The sequence below is a fragment of the Oncorhynchus clarkii genome, chromosome 17, assembly GCF_045791955.1.
Source record: "Oncorhynchus clarkii lewisi isolate Uvic-CL-2024 chromosome 17, UVic_Ocla_1.0, whole genome shotgun sequence".
NCBI lineage: Eukaryota > Metazoa > Chordata > Actinopteri > Salmoniformes > Salmonidae > Oncorhynchus > Oncorhynchus clarkii.
The window spans coordinates 53,765,835-53,787,842 of NC_092163.1; the positions used below are offsets into that span (position 1 = coordinate 53,765,835).

A 22,008-nucleotide genomic window follows, 5' to 3' on the forward strand; every position below is an offset into this window, starting at 1 on the left:
CATGTCTATTTTGAAATGAGTTTGGCAAGCTTTGTGTGTTAGAGAGCGGGAGGGAAAAGAAGAATGACAGTATTTTGTGTGTGAATGAGTAGGAGAGTTAAACTCCTGCTGTCCTGCTGCAGCCCTCAAGGAAAGAGGGGGAGCAGGGAAAAATGAGAGCTAAAGAAAATGAAGCCATGGATAAAATCTGGATGATGGAGAGGGAGGGTGTGGAACAAAGATATTCCTGAATGTACAGAGCGAGGTTTGATAAATGTTTAGTGAGAGGGCTGTATACTACAGGTGAAGATGGGCTCAGGTGGTAAATGCAAAGTGTGGGGGAAACTATCTGCTGTGTATTACTACCAATACGACACTGTATATTGCTACCTATCACTAAGATGAATCGTTTAAGCGGAGGAACTGTAGGACATGTTACATGTTGCGCTGGTAAGAAGGATTGCAATACTTTGTTCCAGGTACAGCTACACCATGCAGACTGTCTTCATCTGGGAGTGTTTAGGAGCAGGACAATGACAGAGTACCTGTGTGTGTGCTTGTATGTTGGAAGTGTTGGCAGTGATTGTGTAGGTGATGCACGGAGAAAGGGTCATGTTAGCTTGTGTGTCTTTTGTGAGCAATCCTCTGTCTGTGTGTTCATTGGCAGTACTGATTGTGTCTGGGAGTATGTTTTGGGAGTGTGTTTGTCCAGCCCCCTGGTGCAGCAGAATTTGTGGAATGTTCTGGAATGCCAGTTCTGGACTGAAGCTCAGCCCTTATTACTAACAGGTGAGTTCCGCTCCGTGCACGTCTGAACACACATTCACACTTTCACTTCAAGGCACATATTTAAACACATGTTCATACGCATATGTACTGAAACTCACATGCTCACTCATAGGCTTAAACTATACACATTTCTTACAGCACACATCCAGATATGACCAGCCCCACATATATAATCTCAAACACTTATTTGCAACATAGAATACATTTCAAAATTACATTCACATGTATCTCTCTCCATAGTAGATACAGTACAATCTTCAACAGTGGTGTGTGTGTGTGTGTGTACAGTGGGGCAAAAAAGTATTTAGTCAGCCACCAATTGTGCAAGTTCTCCCACTTAAAAAGATGAGAGGCCTGTAATTTTCATCATAGGTACACTTCAACTATGACAGACTAAATGAGAAAAAAAATCCAGAAAATCACATTGTAGGATTTTTAATGAATTTATTTGCAAATTATGGTGGAAAATAAGTATTTGGTCAATAACAAAAGTTTATCTCAATACTTTGTTATATACCCTTTGTTGGCAATGACAGAGGTCATTTTTCTCTTACGTTTTCTGTAAGTCTTCACAAGGTTTTCACACACACTGTTGCTGGTATTTTGGCCCATTCCTCCATGCAGATCTCCTCTAGAGCAGTGATGTTTTGGGGCTGTTGCTGGGCAACACGGACTTTCAACTTCCTCCAAAGATTTTCTATGGGGTTGAGATCTGGAGACTGGCTAGGCCACTCCAGGACCTTGCAATGCTTCTTACGAAGCCACTCCTTCGTTGCCCTGGCGGTGTGTTTGGGATCATTGTCATGCTGAAAGACCCAGCCACGTTTCATCTTCAATGCCCTTGCTGATGGAAGGAGGTTTTCACTCAAAATCTCACGATACGTGGGCCCATTCATTCTTTCCTTTACACGGATCAGTCGTCCTGGTCCCTTTGCAGAAAAACAGCCCCAAAACATGATGTTTCCACCCCCATGCTTCACAGTAGGTATGGTGTTCTTTGGATGCAACTCAGCATTCTATGTCCTCCAAACACGACAAGTTGAGTTTTTACCAAAAAGTTATATTTTGGTTTCATCTGACCATATGACATTCTCCCAATCTTCTTCTGGATCATCCAAATGCTCTCTAGCAAATTCAGACAGGCCTGGACATGTACTGGCTTAAGCAGGGGGACACGTCTGGCACTGCAGGATTTGAGTCCCTGGCGGTGTAGGGTGTTACTGATGGTAGGCTTTGTTACTTTGGTCCCAGCTCTCTGCAGGTCATTCACTAGGTCCCCCCGTGTGGTTCTGGGATTTTTGCTCACCGTTCTTGTGATCATTTTGACCCCACGGGGTGAGATCTTGCGTGGAGCCCCAGATCGAGGGAGATTATCAGTGGTCTTGTATGTCTTCCATTTCCTATTAATTGCTCCCACAGTTGATTTCTTCAAACCAAGCTGCTTACCTATTGCAGATTCAGTCTTCCCAGCCTGGTGCAGGTCTACAATTTTGTTTCTGGTGTCCTTTGACAGTTCTTTGGTCTTGGCCATAGTGGAGTTTGGAGTGTGACTGTTTGAGGTTTTGGACAGGTGTCTTTTATACTGATAACTAGTTCAAACAGGTGCCATTCATACAGGTAACGAGTGGAGGACAGAGGAGCCTCTTAAAGAAGAAGTTACAGGTCTGTGAGAGCCAGAAATCTTGCTTGTTTGTAGATGACCAAATACTTATTTTCCATCATAATTTGCAAATAAATTCATTAAAAATCCTACAATACTTTTGCCCCACTGTATATATTTATATCACACACACATTACCTATCAACATTCAAGGGTTTTTATTTTTCTACATTGTAGAATAATAGTGAATACTTAAATTATGAAATAACACATGGAATCATGTAGTAACCCAAAAAGTATTAAACAAATTTATATTTTAGATTCTTAAAATGAGCCACCCTTTGCCTTGATGACAGCTTTGCACACTCTTGGCATTCTCTCAACCAGCTTCACCTGGAATTCAACAGTCTTGAAGGAGTTCCCACATATGCTGAGCACTTGTTGTCTGCTTTTCCTTCACTCTGCGGTCCAACTCATCCCAAACCATCTCAATTGGATTGAGGTTGGGTGATTGTGGAGGCCATTGTCCTGTTGAAAACAAATTATAGTCCCACTAAGCGCAAACCAGATGGGATGGCGTATCGCTGCAGAATGCTGTGGTAGCCATGCTGGTTAAGTGTGCCTTGAATTTTAAATACATCACAGACAGTGTCACCAGCAAAGCACCATCACACCACCTCCTCCATGCTTCACGGTGGGAACTACACATGCAGAGATCATCTGTTCACCTACTCTGCATCTCACAAAGACTTGGCGGTTGGAACCAAAATTCTCATTTGGACTCATCAGACCAAATGACAGATTTCCACCGGTCTGTCTATTGCTTGTGAGCAAGTCTCTTCTTATTATTGGTGTCCTTTTGGTAGTGGTTTCTTTGCACCAATTCGACCACGAAGGCCTGATTCACACAGTCTCTGAACAGTTGATGTTGAGATGTGTCTGTTACTTGAACTCTGTGAAGCATTTATTTGGGCTGCAATTTCTCAGCCTGGTAACTCTAATGAACTTATCCTCTGCAGCAGAGGTAACTCTGGGACTTCCTTTCCTGTGGCGGTCCTCATGAGAGCCAGTTTCTTCATAGCGCTTGATGGTTTTTGCGACTGCACTTTGAAACTTTCAAAGTTCTTGACATTTCCGGATTGACTGACCATGTCTTAAAGTAATGATGGACTGTCATTTCTCCTTGCTTATTTGAGCTGTTCTTGCCATAATATGGACTTGGTATTTTACCAAATAGGGTTATCTTCTATATACCACCCCTACCTTGTCACAAAACAACTGATTGGCTCAAATGTATTAAGAAGGAAAGAAATTCCACAAATTAACAAGGCACACCAGTTAATTGAAATGCTTTCCAGCTGACTACCTCATGAAGCTGGTTGAGAGAATGCCAAGAGTGTGGAAAGCTGTCATCAAGGCAAGGGGTGGCTACTTTGAAGAATCTAACATAAACAAATCAAAATATATTTTAACACTTTTTTTTGGTTACTACATAATTCCATATGTGTTATTTCATAGTTTTGATGTCTTCACTAATATTATACAATGTAGAAGATAGTAAAAATAAAGAAAAACCCTTGAATGAGTAGATGTGTCCAAACTTTTGACTGGTACTATGTACATGTATACATGTATGCATGTACGTATGCATGTACGCATGCATGCGCACGCATGCACTTGGCCGGTGGCATTTGGTTCATATTGTTGTTCAACAGACAGTGGGGAAAACAAGTATTTGATACACTGCCGATTTTGCAGGTTTTCCTACTGACAAAGCATGTAGAGGTCTGTAATTTTTTTATCATAGGTACACTTCAACTGTGAGAGACAGAATCTAAAACAAAAATCCAGAAAATCACATTGAATGATTTTTAAGTAATTCATTTGCATTTTATTGCATGGAAAAAGTATTTGATCACCTACCAACCAGTAAGAATTCCGGCTTTCACAGACCTTTTAGTTTTTCTTTACGAAGCCCTCCTGTTCTCCACTCATTACCTGTATTAACTGCACCTGTTTGAACTCGTTACCTGTATAAAAGACACCTGTCCACACACTCAATCAAACAGACTCCAACCTCTCCACAATGGCCAAGACCAAAGAGCTGTTTAAGGACATCAGGTATAAAATTGTAGATCTGCACAAGGCTGGGATGGGCTACAGGACAAAAGGCAAGCAGCTTGGTGAGAAGGCAACTGTTGGCGCAATTATTAGACAATGGAAGAAGTTCCAGATGACGGTCAATCACCCTCTGTCTGGGGCTCCATGCAAGATCTCACCTCGTGGGGCATCAATGATCATGAGGAAGGTGAGGGATCAGCCCAGAACTACACGGCAGGACCTGGTCAATGACCTGAAGAGAGCTGGGACCACAGTCTCAAAGAAAACCATTAGTAAAACACTACGCCGTCATGGATTAAAATCCTGCAGCGCACGCAAGATCCCCCTGCTCAAGCCAGCGCATGTCCAGGCCCGTCTAAAGTTTGCCAATGACCATCTGAATGATCCAGAGGAGGAATGGGAGAAGGTCATGGTCTAAACTCCATTCGCTGTGTTTGGAGGAAGAAGGATGAGTACAACCCCAAGAACACCATCCCAACCGTGAAGCATGGAGGTGGAAACATCATTCTTTGGGGATGCTTTTCTGCAAAGGGGACAGGACGACTGCACCATATTGAGGGGAGGATGGATGGGGCCATGTATCGCGAGATCTTTTCCAACAACCTCCTTCCCTCAGTAAGAGCATTGAAGATGGGTGGTGGCTGGGTCTTCCAGCATGACAACGACCCGAAACACACAGCCAGGGCAACTAAGGAGTGGCTCCGTAAGAAGCATCTCAAGGTCCTGGAGTGGCCTAGCCAGTCTCCAGACCTGAACCCAATAGAAAATCTTTGGGGGGAGCTGAAAGTCCGTATTGCCCAGCGACAGACCCAAAACCTGAAGGATCTGGAGAAGGTCTGTATGGAGGAGTGGGCCAAAATCTCTGCTGCAGTGTGTGCAAACCTAGTCAAGAACTACAGGAAACGTGTGATCTCTGTTATTGCAAACAAAGGTTTCTGTACCAAATATTAAGTTCTGCTTTTCTGATGTATCAAATACTTATGTCATGCAATAAAATGCTAATTAATTTCTTAAAAATCATACAATGTGATTTTCTGGAATTTTTTTTTTATGATAAAAATTACAGACCTCTACATGCTTTGTAAGTAGGAAAACCTGCAAAATCGGCAGTGTATCAAATACCTTTTCTCCCCACTGTACATGCATGCATGCATGTATGTATGTATGTTGAACAAAAATATGAATGCAACATGTAAAGTGTTGGTCTCATGTTTTACTAGCTGAAATAAAAGATCCCAGAAATGTTCCATACACAACAAGCTTATTTCTCAAATGTGTTTACATCCCTGTTAGGGAGGATTTCTCCTTTGCCAAGATAATCCATCTACCTGATAGGTGTGACCTATCAAGAACCTGATTAAACAGCATGCTCATTACACAGGTGCACCTTGTGCTGTAGACAAAAGGCCACTCTAAAATGTGCTGTTTAGTCACACAACACAATGCCATAGATGTCGCAAGTTTTGAGGGAGCATGTAATTGGCATGCTGACTGCAGGAATGTCCACCAGAGCTGTTGCCAGAGAATTCAATGTTCATTTCTCTATCGTGTGTAATAAGGCCCTTTGTGGGGAAAAACTCATTCTGATTGGCCGGGCCTGTCTCCCCTGTGGGTGGGCCTATGCCCTCCCCTGCCCAGCCATGGCAGCACTCCTTCCTAGTCATGAAATCCATAGATTGGGCCTAACAAATGTATTTCAAATGACTGATATACTTCTATGAGCTGTAACTCAGTAAAATCTTTGAAATTGTTGCATGTTGCATTTATATTTTTGTTCAGTATATAAACAAATGTTCTTTCACACAAGCAAAGATAGACAGAGAGAGACACACTCTTACACACACATACAGTACATGTAAACACTCCTGCACACATTCTGCAATGCATTAGTCACAAAGTAAGGAGTATATGTTGGCATCCTCTCAAAAACAGATTCTGTTATTTCACTCTTCCCCTATCTATTAATATAGTATTTGTCTGCAAGAGAGCATGGGGGCTTATGGATACAAAGCTGCACACTTGCAGAGGGGGAGGGAAGTGGAGATAGATTTCTGGGGCATAAGAGTGTACCTGTCTGTGCCTGTCTGACAGATTCTCCAGAACGACAATCATAATCACTATTAACCTTGCCACTAATCAGAAATCACAGAGCTGGTTCAGATATCATATGCAGGTTGGCGTTTATTATCAGTAGTCTTATCCTGGAGGCAGAACTGAACTATTTCCCCTTCGATAGGGCAGCTGCAAAGGCAAAATTACCTATATTGTAAAAATGTATGAATACAAACATTATATCTTTGGTCTTCATTTAAGGTTGGGATTAGGTTTAGCATTGTGGTTAAGGTTAGGATTTAGGTTTAAAATCTAATTTTATGACTTTATGGCTGTGCCAGATAGTGACTGCTCAGCAGAGCTTCCTCCAGAATAAGATTTACAACAAAAAAAACGCTAACCTGCATATCATACACATGTCAGAATCATAATTACAACAATTTTTCTATCAGATGTGGTCTGTTCTGCAGCCAGAACTGACATGAGGGAGTGAGAGAGACAGAGCGCAGTGCCAGGGCAGCATGCACAGATTTTATTTGAGGAAAATAGAGTTCCATCCCTGTAGTGGCTGTTGAAGACATTTCTGTTCATAGAGAGGCAAAATTCCTCCATTATGCCAAATCCTAATGTGGAATAACCACTGGCAGTCTGGGACAGTGACTGGCTGTACTAGAGTGGTGCACAGCTCATGAGTCATGATCTAAGGAGCGTCTGTTGGTTTTAATTTGTCTCTGGCACTTACTTCCTCAAGAGATTTATTGGAAGGTTCATTCATTGTTGTCAAGGTATTAATCAGTGGCTTATTCAAAGATTGGGACAAAACCAACCTGAACAGCCTGGCCCTCAAGGACAGCATGCATGGCCTGCCTACTGTATCTACACTTCCACTCTGAGCCAGAGGGGGGTCTACTAAGCTAACACAGATGGTCATATTTTTTTAAGATGGTCATACCATGGATCATTTAGCTGTTTGATTTATAATTTTAGGACCCTTGTAGGTATATATATATATATATATATATATATATATATATATATATATATATTTGATGAAACATTGAATTTGGCCTTACTGCTACTAGCCTATAGAAACACATTGAATGACACATTCATAGATGGTAAATCAGATAGGCAATACAATAAATCAAAAGGAAGTGTGAACTGACACAAGTGATGCATTTGTCACGATTTGCAATATATAGGGGTTCACAGCGAAGCTATTCTTAGATTTAAAAAAATCTTTGACATCGTCAAGTAACTCAAGCATAGATTGTTTACTTTTTAAAAATTTGGCACAGAAACAAGAGGCCATGAATAACCTGGTTAAGAAAATGGCACCGACTGGCCTGTAGGTGGAGCTGTTAGAAGGGTCAAAGATCATACCACCAAGGCATGCTAACCTCCCTTGTTATTGGTAATGGTGAAAGGTTAGCTTGTCTTGGGGGTTTGAGCTCTGACCCTCTAACTTTCTCACTCATCTTTATTCACAATTAATTCAGGATTATCCATAATCATGGTAGCATCCACATTAATGTAGAAAATATGCTATTATTATTTATAATAGTGATTCCAAAATGGCACTACACTATTTACCATTAATTTCTATTGGGCACAAAATTATCTGAAACACAATCAAAACGAACTGCAAATGCAACCAAGTTTGTAGTCACAACCTTGATGTAGTCATTGTGCAGTGGTGGAAAAAGTAACCAATTGTTATACTTGAGTAAAAGTAAAGATGTCACACCTGTCTTTGTGATTGTCACCACCCCCTCCAGGTGTCGCCCATCTTCCCCATTATCCCCCGTGTATTTATACCTGTGTTCTCTGTTTGTTTGTTGCCAGTTCATTTGTTCATAGAACCTACCAGTGTTTGTTCCCCGGCTCCTGCCTGTTTCTTGCTCCTGTTTGCTAGTCCATCCCGGTTTTACTGTTCTGCCTGCCCTGACCCTGAGCCTGTCGTTTTTGTACCTTACCCCACCTAACTGTATTATTGACCCCTGCTTGCCCTGACGCTGAGACTGCCTGCCATTCTGGACCCTTTGCACCCTCTCTGGATTATTGACCCCTGCCTGCCTTTAACCTGTCGTTTGCCTGCCCTTGTTTAGAAATAAACTTTTGTTTCTTCAACACTGTCTGCATCTGGGTCATACCTAAAACGTGATAAAAGATACCTTAATAGAAAATTACTAACGTAAAAGTGAATGTCAGCCAGTAAAATAATACTTGAGTAAAAGTCTAGAAGTAATTGATTCTAAATATACTTAAGTATGAAAAGTAAATGTAATTGCTGAAATATACTTACGTATCAAAAGTTAAAGTATAAATCATTTCAAATTCCTTATATCAAGCAAACCACACAGCACCATTTTCTTGTTTTTTTTTATTTACGGCTAGCCAGGGGCACACTCCAACACTCAGACATCTCTACAAAGGAAGTCTTTGTGTTTAGTGAGTTTACTAGATCAGAGGCAGCAGGGATGTCCGCTTGATAAGTGTGTGAATTTGACAATGTAATGAGTACTTTTGGGTGTCAATGAAAATGTATGGAGTAAAAAGTACATTATTTTCTTTAGGAATGTAGTGAAGTAAAAGTAGTCAAAAATATAAATATTAAAGTAAACATACTGCAGAAAAGGAAGATAGTTCCTGCATGATAGAGTGCTTGATTTGTTACCCAACTGATCTTGTGTCCTTTCTGTCATCCTGTGAACCCCGTTCATTGCTGCTTGCAGCTATATTTCACAATTATTTTCTAAATGAATCAACACATGACATGACATAAGCTTATAAACATTTTGCTCCCAAAAACCCTATTGTGTGAAAGCAAAGAGAGCTGACACGGTGCACGAGAAAAATGAACTGGGACAATCCCTACGTTTTGCACAGAACAGGTCATGATGCCTATGCGGTGTTGTAGGACCTATGACCTGAAATTGAGAGTGGCTCCCTTCGCTGTAAAACGGTTAAAATTCAGACCTGCCAAACTAATTTTCCCCCTCACGTTCCCGCTCGCCCAAAGACACAGCGGGACTCCTTTCTGGAGGCGCAGCCGCGCCTATACCCAAATCCAGCGACCAAAGCAAAGGCGAGATAAAGTTTGAGAGAACGGAGTAGTTTACAGCTTCACCGAAATGACAGCCTACCGGTGAAACGTTTTTGGGGAGAAGAGGTGGAAACGGACTCCGGACGGGAGGGATAGAGCACGGTCGGGAGGGGAGGGACCCAGTGCGCTGATGGACTGGGAGACAGATAGTGTGCATTAGAAACTATCTCCTCATCCCTCTCCATATGACCGTCCCTCTCTGGCGGATGATGTAATTGTTTTCTATGAACCTTGCCTTTCTGAAAGCAGTTATATTTTCCATTTCCAAGTAGCAACTACAGCGCATAGACTCCACGCATCTCTCCTGTCTCCTGCGGGACGGGTGGCGAGGGAGGGTTGGGAGAGACGGGCGTTGAAGATCTAGTGAGGGGTCTTAGCAGGATATTGCTGCATTTCGGTGATTCCCAACGGTAAGTGAACGCTTTTTTAAACTAACAGCCTGTCCAGACGCAAAGTTTGGATCCCTTTCTCTGTCTCGGAGAGATGCCAAAGAGTTACAACACAAAATGTCACGTTGCAAACTTCGATACAGTGTTTATTGAGAGCTGTAATTTGTCCGGAAAACTGACCTTTCCCTTTCGAGAAGCGCGTCGTAATTGTTTCCTGCGGTTCTATTCTGTGGAGCTGTCTGATGATTATTTGCTGAACATATAGTCAGTCCTACATGATCATTAAATATTTTAGTTTTACCCTATTTAATTCGCATGTTTGTCAGTTATTTTGCTATACACTGTAGCCTTGTTCTTAGAATAGTGGTTCATCATTATACATATCTTATGACCTGATTATAAACGAGGCCCATAGAGTCAAAATGTTTACTCATTCAAGTAATTAGACCTATAAAGGCAAAATGTGTATAATTATGTTAGTGCAAAAAAAGCGCTAGAATGCACGAAGCAGCCCATCTGTAGAATTAGCACGTATTTTAATTTTCCACAGTTTCTTGTGCGCTTCTTCTTGTAAATGCCTTCCCTCACCAATCGCCTCTCACGCTCTCAATTTTACAGCCGCAGGGCAGTTGGTCGTTGCACAGGGATATTGAATTCTTTAGGAATGTTATTTGCCCGAAGGCACAGCAAAGCGTCTTCAATACTAAAAAGTCCATGGAAGTAAAACTCTATTTGTGGAAAGGTTTGTAGCCGAAATTACGTGACCTATTAACTTTATAAGAAACAAGAGAGTTTTTTTTGTAGACGTTTGTAAATGACGAAACCGACCTACGCAGCTTTAAAAGAAACCAGAGAAAAGATTTTGTGGAGGTTGATAGTTTATTAGAGTCAGGTGGTACACACTAAAAACAAATGGTTCTATATAGTGCCAAATAAGGGTTATTTGACTCGTAACGATAGCGGATCCCTTTTGGGTGCTATACTAGAACCCTTTTTGGAGGTTATTTAAAGAACCATGCTCATATGGTTCTAAATTGAACATTTATTGTGCTTTAAAGAACCCGTTCCTTAGGTTCTATATAGCACAAAAAAAGTTTCACTATCATTAACACCCTTGTTAAATCCCCGTTTGGTGCTGTATAGAACCCACCTTTCTCTATTTCAAAATGTGCTAGATATAACATTTTGAAGAACAATACAGGAGTCTTTTTTCGTATTTAGCCATGTTATATGGTCAAAATGGCATAGGTTTCTTTATTGTGTTAATTGTCAAGTTGAATCAGGTGTGCTAGCTCTGGAACGGCTGGGGGTTCCTGAGGAGAGGTTTGAGAACCACTGAGCTAGACAACAGTTGACACAAGGCCACACGTTAGTCTTTCACAAGGCACTGTCACTGGCCATTGTCATATTTAACATGTCATGGCATTACACAACAAATTAGAAAAACTGGAATGAAACTATGTTCTTAGTGTGTATCAAGCAGGCATCTCCCCTCTCTCCCCCTTTGTCTCTTCCTTTCTCCCTCTCTGTCTGCTGGGCTACTTTGAACCAAGCAAATTGTTTTTCTCCATTTGCCAAAGCCAGAGCCAATTCGGCCATGTGAGCACAGCTCAGTGCAGGTCATTACCGTGTTTAAATGGATTACTGAAGAAGAGGATCCAGAATGCTGCAAACCAGCAACTGGCTATATTAAAGCTATGTAATCCACCATATAATGGAACACATTTTACAATTTGGTTTCTTGTGCAAAACAATATACATTAAATACTTAACAACAGGTAAAGTAGGCTAGACCTATTATAACAATATATATATGTATATATACATATTATTATTATTTTTTTTAAAAATATTTATATGTTTTAATCCTCCTTAAGGTGCAGTCATGTGGAAAAGAATTGTGATTTGCTGCGCGCTGCTTGCGCTCTGTTCAGCAGCACCGCCCGCTCACATCAACCGTCTGGCGCTGTTCCCTGACAAGAGCGCTTGGTGCGAGGCCAAGAACATCACACAGATAGTCGGGCACACCGGCTGCCAGCCTCGCTCTATCCAAAACAGGTCAGTGTGACGCACGCGCGCGCGCACACACACACACACACACACACACACACACACACACACACACACACACACACACACACACACACACACACACACACAAGTCCATACAACACAGCACATATGCACAGGCATTTGTTTTCAAGAGGGTGAATGACTCCTTTTAATAACTGAAAGCAGGAATGAAGTTTGACTTTGAATGGCCAAATTACCCCAATATCACCTAATTTGACTGTGCACCCAGGGCATCATAACTGTTTTAGGATTTCCACACATGGGGAACATTTGTTACCATGGCCCGTTTTTTTGGCCTTTTAAAAAATTATTTCATGCTATTCTACATAATTTACATGACAGAAGGCATGTAATACCACACAAATTACCGAAATCAGTGGACAAACTGAGATCAATCTGGTCTTTAATTCCAGCAAACAATAGCCCAGGCCAATGAAGCGTACCATATTGTACAGTATGAGGAGGCAAGATATTGTAGCGACCCGCACAGACAGCTAGCTGTATGTTATGTGTTAGGCTAGTAGGTGGTTGTGTTGTACTTACCAGTACCCAGTGTTCGCGGGGTCCAACATGCCAATCAACCTGCTATCTACCAATCACGGGAATGCCTGGAATGTTCTGATGCCGGGCATCCTGGTGGTTGGCGGAGTGGCGTGGAGGGGGGTTGGGCAGGGGGATGGAGCATTGGAAGTTAAGACCAGGTTTAGCCTTTGTTCTCTCTCTTACGTCTGGGCTTCACAAGAGAAGGTCACGATTGGCTTTTGGGTTACCTTTAATTTATTTGGCGTGGGCTACGGCCAAACAGTAGCCTGTGTAAAGTTGGGTTAATAAACCGTCAATTCGTAAACTCAATCCTCTGTCTGGACAATTGTTCCTTTATGATATAGTCAGGTCATTACAATATATACAGTGCCTTTGGAAAGTATTCAGTCCCCTTTACTATTTTCACATTTTATTATGTTACAGCTTTCTTCTAAAATTGATTACATTGTTTCTTTTCCTCGTCAATCTACACACAATACCCCATAATGACAAAGCAAAAACAGGTTTTAGACATTTTTACTAATTTATAAAATAAAAATAAACTGAAATATCACATTTACATAAGTGTTCAGACCCTTTACTCAGTACTTTTGGCAGCGATTACAGCTTAGAGTATTTTTGGGTATGATGCTACAAGCATGGCACACCTGTATTTGGGGAGTTTCTCCCATTATTTTCTGCAGATCTCTCAAGCTTTGTCAGGTTGGATGGGTAGTGTTGCTGCACAGATATATTCAGGACTCTCCAGAGATGTCGATCGGGTTCAAGTCTGGGCTCTGGCTGGGCCACTCAAGGACATTCAGAGACTTGTCCCGAAGCCACTCCTGTGCTGAGGGGCATTGTCCTGTTGGAAGGTGAACCTTCACTCCAGTCTGAGGTCCTGAGCGTTCTGGAGCAGGTTTTTATCAGGGATCTCTCTATACTTTACTCCGTTCATCTTTCCCTCGATCCTGACTAGTCTCCCAGTCCCTGCCACTGAAAAACATCCCCACAGCATGATGTTGCCACCACCATGCTCACCGTAGGGATGGTGCCAGGTTTCCTCCAGATGTGATTCTTGGCATTCAGGCCAAAGAGTTCAATCTTGGTTTCAACAGAACAGAGAATTTTGTTTCTCATGGTCTGAGAGTCTTTAGATGCCTTTGCTGCAGAGATGATTGTCCTTCTGGAAGGTTCTCCCATTTCCACAGAGGAACTCTAGAGCTCTGTCTGAGTGACCATCGGGTTCTTGATCACCTCCCTGACCAAGGCCCTTCTCCCCGAATTCTCAGTTTTGCCGGGCAGCCAGCTCTAGGACGAGTCTTGATGATTCCAAACTTCTTCCATTTAAGAATGATGGAGGCCATTATGTTCTTAGGGACCTTCAATGCTGCAGAATGTTTTTAGTACTTCCCCAGATCTGTACCTCGACACAATCCTGTCTCGGACCTCTACGGACAATTCCTTCGACCTCATGGCTTGGTTTTATCTCTGACATGCACTGTCAACTGCGGGACCTCATATAGACAGGTGTGTGCCTTTCCAAATCATGTCCAATCAATTGAATTTACAACAGGTGGACTCCAATTAAGTTGTAGAAACATTTCAATAATGATCAATGGAAACAGGATGCACCTGAGCTCAATTTTTTGTCTCATAGTGAAGGGTCTGAATACTTATGTAAATAAGGTATTTCTGTTTTAAATGTTTAATAAATGTGCAAACATGAAAAAAAACAATTTTAGAGTAAGGCTGTAACGTAACAAAATGTGGAAAATGTCAGGGGTCTGAATACTTTCTGAATGCACTGTACTACAGTGACCAAAAGTATGTGGACACCTGCTTGTTGAACATCTCATTCCAAAATCATGGGCATTAATATGGAGTTGGTCGCCACACTTTTCTGCTATAACAGCATCCGCTCTTTTGGGAAGGCTTTCCTCTAGATGTTATAACATTGCTGTGGGGACTTGCTTTCATTCAGCCACAAGGGCATTAGTAAGGTCAGGCGCTGGTGTTGGCCGATTAGGCCTGGCTCTTAGTCGGTGTTCCAATTTATCCCAAAGGTGTTCGATGTGGTTGAGGTCAGGGCCCTGTGCAGACCAGTCAAGTTCTTCCACATCAATCTCGACAAATAATTTCTGTATAGACCTTGCTTTGTGCATCGGGGCATTGTCATACTGAAACAGCAAAGGGTCTTCCCCAAACTGTTGCCACTAAAGTTGGAATGCTGTAGCAGCTGCCGAACCCAGATTCTACCATTGAACTGCCAGATGGTGAAGCGTGATTCATCACTCCAGAGAATCAATTTTCACTGCTCCAGAGTCCACTCCGGCTGATGCTTGGCATTGTGCATGGTGATCTTATGCTTGGGTGCGGCTGCTTGGCCATGGAAACCCATTTCATGAAGCTCCTGACGAACAGTTATTGTGCTGATGTAGTGCGTGTTGCAACAAAGGACAAACGATGCGTAAGCGCTTCAACACTCGGCGGTCCCATTCTGTGAGCTTGTGTGGCCAAACACTTCGTGGCTGAGCCGCTGTTGCTCTTAGACATTTCCACGTCACAATACAGCCTTTAACGTTGCCCGGAGCAGCTCTAGCAGGGCAGAAATTGGACGAACTGACTTGTTGGAAAGCTGGCATCCTATGACGGTACCACATTGAAAGTCACTGAGCTCTTCAGTAAGGCCATTCTACTGCCAATGTTTGTCTGTGGAGATTGCATGACTGTGTGCTCGATTTTATACACCTGTCAGCAACAGGAGTGGCTAAAATAGCCGAATCCACTAGTTTGAAGGGGCATCCATATACTTTTGTATATACAGTACCAGTTCAACATTTGGATACACCTACTCATTCCAGGGTTTTTCTTTATTTTTAGTATTTTCTACATTGTATAATAATAGTGAAGACATCAAAACACATATAGAATCATGTAGTAACCAAAAAAGTATTAAACAAATCAAAATATATTTTATATTTGAGATTCTTCAAAGTAGCCACCCTTTGCCTTGATGACAGCTTTGCACACTCATGGCATTCTCTCAACCAGCTTACCCTGGAATGCTTTTCCAACAGTCTTGAAGTGTTAAACAAATCAAAATATATTTTATATTTGAGATTCTTCAAATTAGCCACCCTTTGCCTTGATGACAGCACATCATCTTGCACACTCTTGGCATTCTCTCAATCAGCTTCATGAGGTAGTCACCTGGAATGCATTTCAGTTAACAGGTGTGCCTTGTTAAAAGTACATTTGTGGAATTTCTTTCCTTCTTAATGTGCTTGAGCCAATCAGTTGTGTTGTGACTATGTAGGGGTAGTACACAGAAGACAGCCCTATTTGGTAAAAGACCAAGTCCATATTATGGTAAGAACAGCACAAATAAGCAAAGAGAAACCACAGTCCATTATTACTTTAAAAGATGAAGATCAGTCAATACGGAACATTTCAAGAACTTTGAAAGTTTCTTAAAGTGCAATCGCAAAAAACATCAAGTGCTATGATGAAACTGTCTCTCATGAGGACCGCCACAGGAAAGGAAGGCACAGAGTTACCAGTGGTGCAGAGGATAAGATCACGAGAGTTACCATAGTCAGAAATTGGCAATTAACTACACCTCAGATTGCAGCCCAAATAAATGCTTTACAAAGTTCAAGTAACAGACACATTTCAACATCAACTGTTCAGAGGAGAATGCGTGAATCAGGCCTTCATGGTTGAATTGCTGCAAAGAAACCACTACTAAAGGACATCAATAATAAGAAGAGACTTGCTTGGGCCAAGAAACATGAGCAATGATGAGTCCAAATTGGAGATTTTTGGTTCTAACCGCCATATTTTTGTGAGATGTAGAGTAGGTGAACGTTTCCCACCGTAGAGTAGGTGAATGGTTCCCACCATGAAGCATGGAGTAGGAGGTGTGATGTTGTGGGGGTGTTTTGCTGGTGACACTGTCAGTGATTTATTTAGAATTCAAGGCACACTTAACCAGCATGGCTACCACTATCATTTGTTTTTCAACAGGACAATGACCCAACACACCTCCAGGCTGTGTAAGGGCTATTTGACCAAGAAGGAGAGTGATGGAGTGCAGCATCAGATGACCTGGTCTCCACAACCACACGACCTCAACCCAATTGAGATGGTTTGGGATGAGTTGGACCGCATAGTGAAGGAAAAGCAGCCAAAAAGTGCTCAGCATATGTTGGAACTCCTTCAAGACTGTTGGAAAAACATTCCAGGTGAAGCTGGTTGAGAGAATGCCAAGTGTGTGCAAAGCTGTCATCAAGGCAAAGGGTGGTTAATTTGAAGAATATATTTTTGATTTGTTTAACACTTTTTTGATTACTACATGATTCCACGTGTTATTTCATAGTTTTGATGTCTTCACTATTATTCTACAATGTAGAAAATACTACAAAGAAAGACAAACCCTTGAGTGAGTAACTTTTGACTGGTACTGTATATATATATATATTTATCACAGGCTATAGGCTACTAAATAAAATTCCCATGTGGCACACGGACTCACTAATGATGAAGATAAAGCCATAGGCTACTTGTCACGCCCTGACCATAGAGAGCCCTCGGGGTTCTCTATGGTGTTTTAGGTCAGGGCGTGACTAGGGGCTGTTCTAGTCTTTAATTTCTATGTTGGTGTGAGTATGGTTCCCAATTGGAGACAGCTGATGATCGTTGCCTCTAATTGGGGATCATACTTAGTGTGGTCCTTTTCCCACCTGTGTGGTGGGATATTGTTTGTGTTTAGTGCTATGTGCGCTACGAACTGCACGTTCATTTATTTATTTGTTGTTTGAAGTTTCACCTCAATAAATATGTGGAACTCTACGCACGCTGCGCTTTGGTCCACTCATTATAACGAACGTGACACTACTACTCACGGTGATGGCCGATACGCTCATCTTGGCAATAGCCTATCTCAAGATGAGCTACTTTGAAAAACAGTAGACCTACTGCTGTTCCCTAAAAATTGGGAGTTGTTGAGAAAAAAAATATTATATTGATTCTACAGAAATTTTTCAGCAGTCGGCCTTTGCTTTCCAAACTTTATGTTTTTTTACGTGATTGTATTTAGAAATGTACAATAGGCAACCAACCATAGAAATATAATCCATAGATGGCATTTCCCATTCAAGTCAGTACTGGCTGCCATTGCCTGTGTACACACAAGTTTAATAGTCAAATTGCAAGGGTAAGAGGTTCCAAAACCCTTCTATGGATTATATGTCTATGGCCACAATGCAACAAGTTGCATATTTGGTGGCCAAATTGTGGCCTTCCTGACTGTAGTCAACTGGTAACTGCCAAAATAAAGGAAACACTTGAGTAAATGGGGGATACAAATAATATGGTCATGGTGTGGGGTGCATTTTCCTGGCATGGTTTAGGTCCACTTGTAGAATATATGCCAAGGCGCATTGAAGCTGTTCTGGCAACTCGTAGTGGCCAAACACCGTTGTGTTGGTGTTTCCTTTATTTTGGCAGTTACCTGTATGCGCTTATGATAAAATGTTAATCACAGTTAAGCTCTCTCTTGAACATTCATAGCGGGCTCCTGTGGTTGGATAAAGCAAATATTATAAAAACAATTATGTGTAAGCCACTGACTCACAATTGACCAGTCACATTTATTTACTATGCAGTTACCCAATTAAGGCAGAGCCCCCCAGTTACCCATGTGTGCCTCCTAACCCCTCTTATCCCCAATCTAATGATTAGCAGAGCAGCAGCAGGCTGTCTACACTCATTGAAAGCGGGCTCCTGAATCCTCCTGTGGTTGGCGGTTGCAGTAAAAAAATATATATAGAGAGATGACTTGTATAATATATACTGTATATATTTCCTTTATTTTATAATTTTTACATAATGTTATTTTTTTTGCTGCCTCTTGGGCCCCCCACGGTCCTGGGCCCAAGCCCCTGCGTTAATCTGGCCCTGTGTGTAATGGTCACCTCCAGAATAAAATCAGCCATAAAATATACAGATATCAAAGCTGAATGGTGACATCTTCCCTCTTTCTCTTTCCTCCCTCTTCTCCCCTATCATTCCAGGGCATGTCTGGGGCAGTGCTTCAGCTACAGCGTCCCCAACACCTTCCCCCAGTCCACTGAGTCCCTGGTGCACTGTGACTCCTGCATGCCTGCACAGACTCAGTGGGAGGTGGTAAGTACACACGCAAACACATACATGCACGCGCACACACACACACACACACCACTACTCTTTGAATATAGACACTTCCACAAACCCCTAGTACACCTAACCACACAACCCCAGTAGCCTACAGAAACACACGACCACAACTATTGGTCCTGCATTTAATTCATTCAAGGTTTTTCTTGTCCTTTAATGGGCCTGCCTGTTTAGTAGCCAGGGATTCCAAGGTCCTGGAACAACAAAGGCCCTGTGTTGAGGTGTATGTAGTTTAAAGAGCAGCCAGACAGGTAGGATAGGAGTGGGCCTGGGACCACACAGGTGAGGTGACTTCATGCCTCGAGAAAAAACTTGATTGATGTACTGTATACAATATTGAAAAAGGAAGTGTGCCTTATCAGTCCAGCTGTTGATAAGTTATTTATGACTATGATTATGACTATTTTGGATCCACAAAGGCATGCCTTTGATGCTGGATAACATTTTTGTGGATTTTTATAGCTTGACTAAAAACAGTTCTCTGAGCATAAAAGTGTGCTAATTGTTTTCTCAAGATTGAATATTCTGCCGTTTCCAACCATGATGGTGCATTGTCAAATTATTTCAGATCCAGCCTCCTATTGTTGGTCTAGCAGCTGTGTCAAGCTTGACTGATTTACTGAAATCACAACATTACTCAGAGCGGGCTACATTGTTTGAAGATGGATGCAGAGGCTTTGTCTTAAATCTCTCTGCCAGAGACTGACATGTGTGGAAGACTCTAGGAGAAAGTTCTGGCAGTGCTTTGTCTTTGTGTGTGTGTATGCATGTGTGCGTGTGTTTGTGCTGAGGGGGCGGGGCGAGGGGTGCATGTGGCATGTGTGTAATGCATTGTGCGTTGTGTGAATAGGTGACTTTGGACTGCCTGGGCAGTGATGATGCTCCTCGTGTGGATAAGCTGGTGGAGAGGATCCTCCACTGCAGCTGCCAGTCATGCAGTAAGGAGGGAGCCCAGGAGGGGGCACTGATGCAGCTATACCCATCAGAGAGTGCCCAAGACCCCCCTATCCTACCAGAGAGCCACCACAGTGGCACACACTCTCAGCACGCTCACACACACACAGAGCCACACACACACACATCTGATGGAGGGTAGGTCGCTCGATCACCACTGACACTTCCTCTCTCTCCATTCCTGATTCTTCTCCCAAACCTCTCCACAAGTTGTTTCTTCTACACACAGTTACAGCACTTGATGCATTTCCCTTCTCTTCCATCCAACCTCTGTTTCTACATTCAACAGCTTAAAAGCACTTTGAAAGTAAAACTTCACTTCACATGATAACTGCTTATAAAAGCACATGCAACCAAGCTCCCTCATGCTGTACTCTTCACAAGACAACCACAGTATAAGTGAACACATACAAAGACACGAGCTTATCTAAACTGTTTTTGTCATCTGACTTCTCACTTAGGAGGACAACAAATATAACAATCCTACACACACGCACATATGCACCCAGGCATGCACTCTGACACTAGACTTTTGATGCTGTAGTCTTATATCTGTAAATCTGTCTTGAAAAAATGTATTAAAAAAAGCATAGAGCTACAAAGTTTCTTGCCTTAATTTCTGTTTATCACCAATTTGCATTAGTATCTGACCTAATGCTATATGTTCCAATGATTGCTTTTCCTATGAGAATAAAGCTATTTTTGTTCAATCTTATCAATGCAGTTCTATCTGTTATGATTTACTTAATGCCTTTTTGTCTATTATTGTCATAATGTGGTGGGAATGTGATCTTGGACTAGTCAGCTACAGTGGGGCAAAAAAGTATTTAGTCAGCCACCAATTGTGCAAGTTCTCCCACTTAAAAAGATGAGAGAGGCCTGTCATTTTTATCATAGGTACACTTTAACTATGACAGACAAAATGATATAAAAAAAATCCAGAAAATCACATTGTAGGATTTTTTATGATTTTATTTGCAAATTATGGTGGAAAATAAGTACTTGGTCACCTACAAACAAGCAAGATTTCTGGCTCTCGCAGACCTGTAACTTCTTCTTTAAGAGGCTCCTCTGTCCTCCACTCGTTACCTGTATTAATGGCACCTGTTTGAACTTGTTATCAGTATAAAAGACACCTGTCCACAACCTCAAACAGTCACACTCCAAACTCCACTATGGCCAAGACCAAAGAGCTGTCAAAGGACACCAGAAACAAAATTGTAGAAGTGCACCAGGCTGGGAAGACTGAATCTGCAATAGGTAAGCAGCTTAGTTTGAAGTCAACTGTGGGAGCAATTATTAGGAAATGGAAGACATACAAGACCACTGATAATCTCCCTCGATCTGGGGCTCCACGCAAGATCTCACCCCGTGGGGTCAAAATGATCACAAGAACGGTGAGCAAACATCCCAGAACCACACGGGGGGACCTAGTGAATGACCTGCAGAGAGCTGGGACCAAAGTAACAAAGCCTACCATCAGTAACACACTACGCCGCCAGGGACTCAAATCCTGCAGTGCCAGACGTGTCCCCCTGCTTAAGCCAGTATATGTTCAGGCCCGTCTGAAGTTTGCTAGAGAGCATTTGGATGATCCAGAAGAAGATTGGGAGAATGTCATATGGTCAGATGAAACCAAAATATAACTTTTTGGTAAAAACTCAGCTCGTCGTGTTTGGAGGACAAAAATGCTGAGTTGCATCCAAAGAACACCATACCTACTGTGAAGCATGGGGGTGGAAACATCATGCTTTGGGGCTGTTTTTCTGCAAAGGGACCAGGACGACTGATCCGTGTAAAGGAAAGAATGAATGGGGCCATGTATCGTGAGATTTTGAGTGAAAACCTCCTTCCATCAGCAAGGGCATTGAAGATGAAACGTGGCTGGGTCTTTCATCATGACAATGATCCCAAACACACCGCCCGGGCAACGAAGGAGTGGCTTCGTAAGAAGCATTTCAAGGTCCTGGAGTGGCCTAGCCAGTCTCCAGATCTCAACCCCATAGAACATCTTTGGAGGGAGTTGAAAGTCCGTGTTGCCCAGCAACAGCCCCAAAACATCACTGCTCTAGAGGAGATCTGCATGGAGGAATGGGCCAAAATACCAGCAACAGTGTGTGAAAACCTTGTGAAGACTTACAGAAAACGTTTGACCTCTGTCATTGCCAACAAAGGGTATATAACAAAGTATTGAGATAAACTTT

The 22,008-nt window shown here is 42.1% G+C and overlaps 1 protein-coding gene across 1 annotated transcript; it reads left to right on the forward strand.

Moving 5' to 3' along the window:
- Window positions 1–9,431: 9,431 nt before the first annotated feature.
- On the forward strand, window positions 9,432–20,519 carry LOC139371118 (NBL1, DAN family BMP antagonist). Its single transcript, XM_071111196.1, has 4 exons — window positions 9,432–10,057; window positions 11,914–12,094; window positions 18,709–18,820; window positions 19,701–20,519. Exons 2-4 carry the CDS (start codon window positions 11,922–11,924, stop codon window positions 19,944–19,946), a joined length of 531 nt encoding a protein of 176 aa, XP_070967297.1. The 5' UTR covers window positions 9,432–10,057; window positions 11,914–11,921; the 3' UTR covers window positions 19,947–20,519.
- Window positions 20,520–22,008: the final 1,489 nt, after the last annotated feature.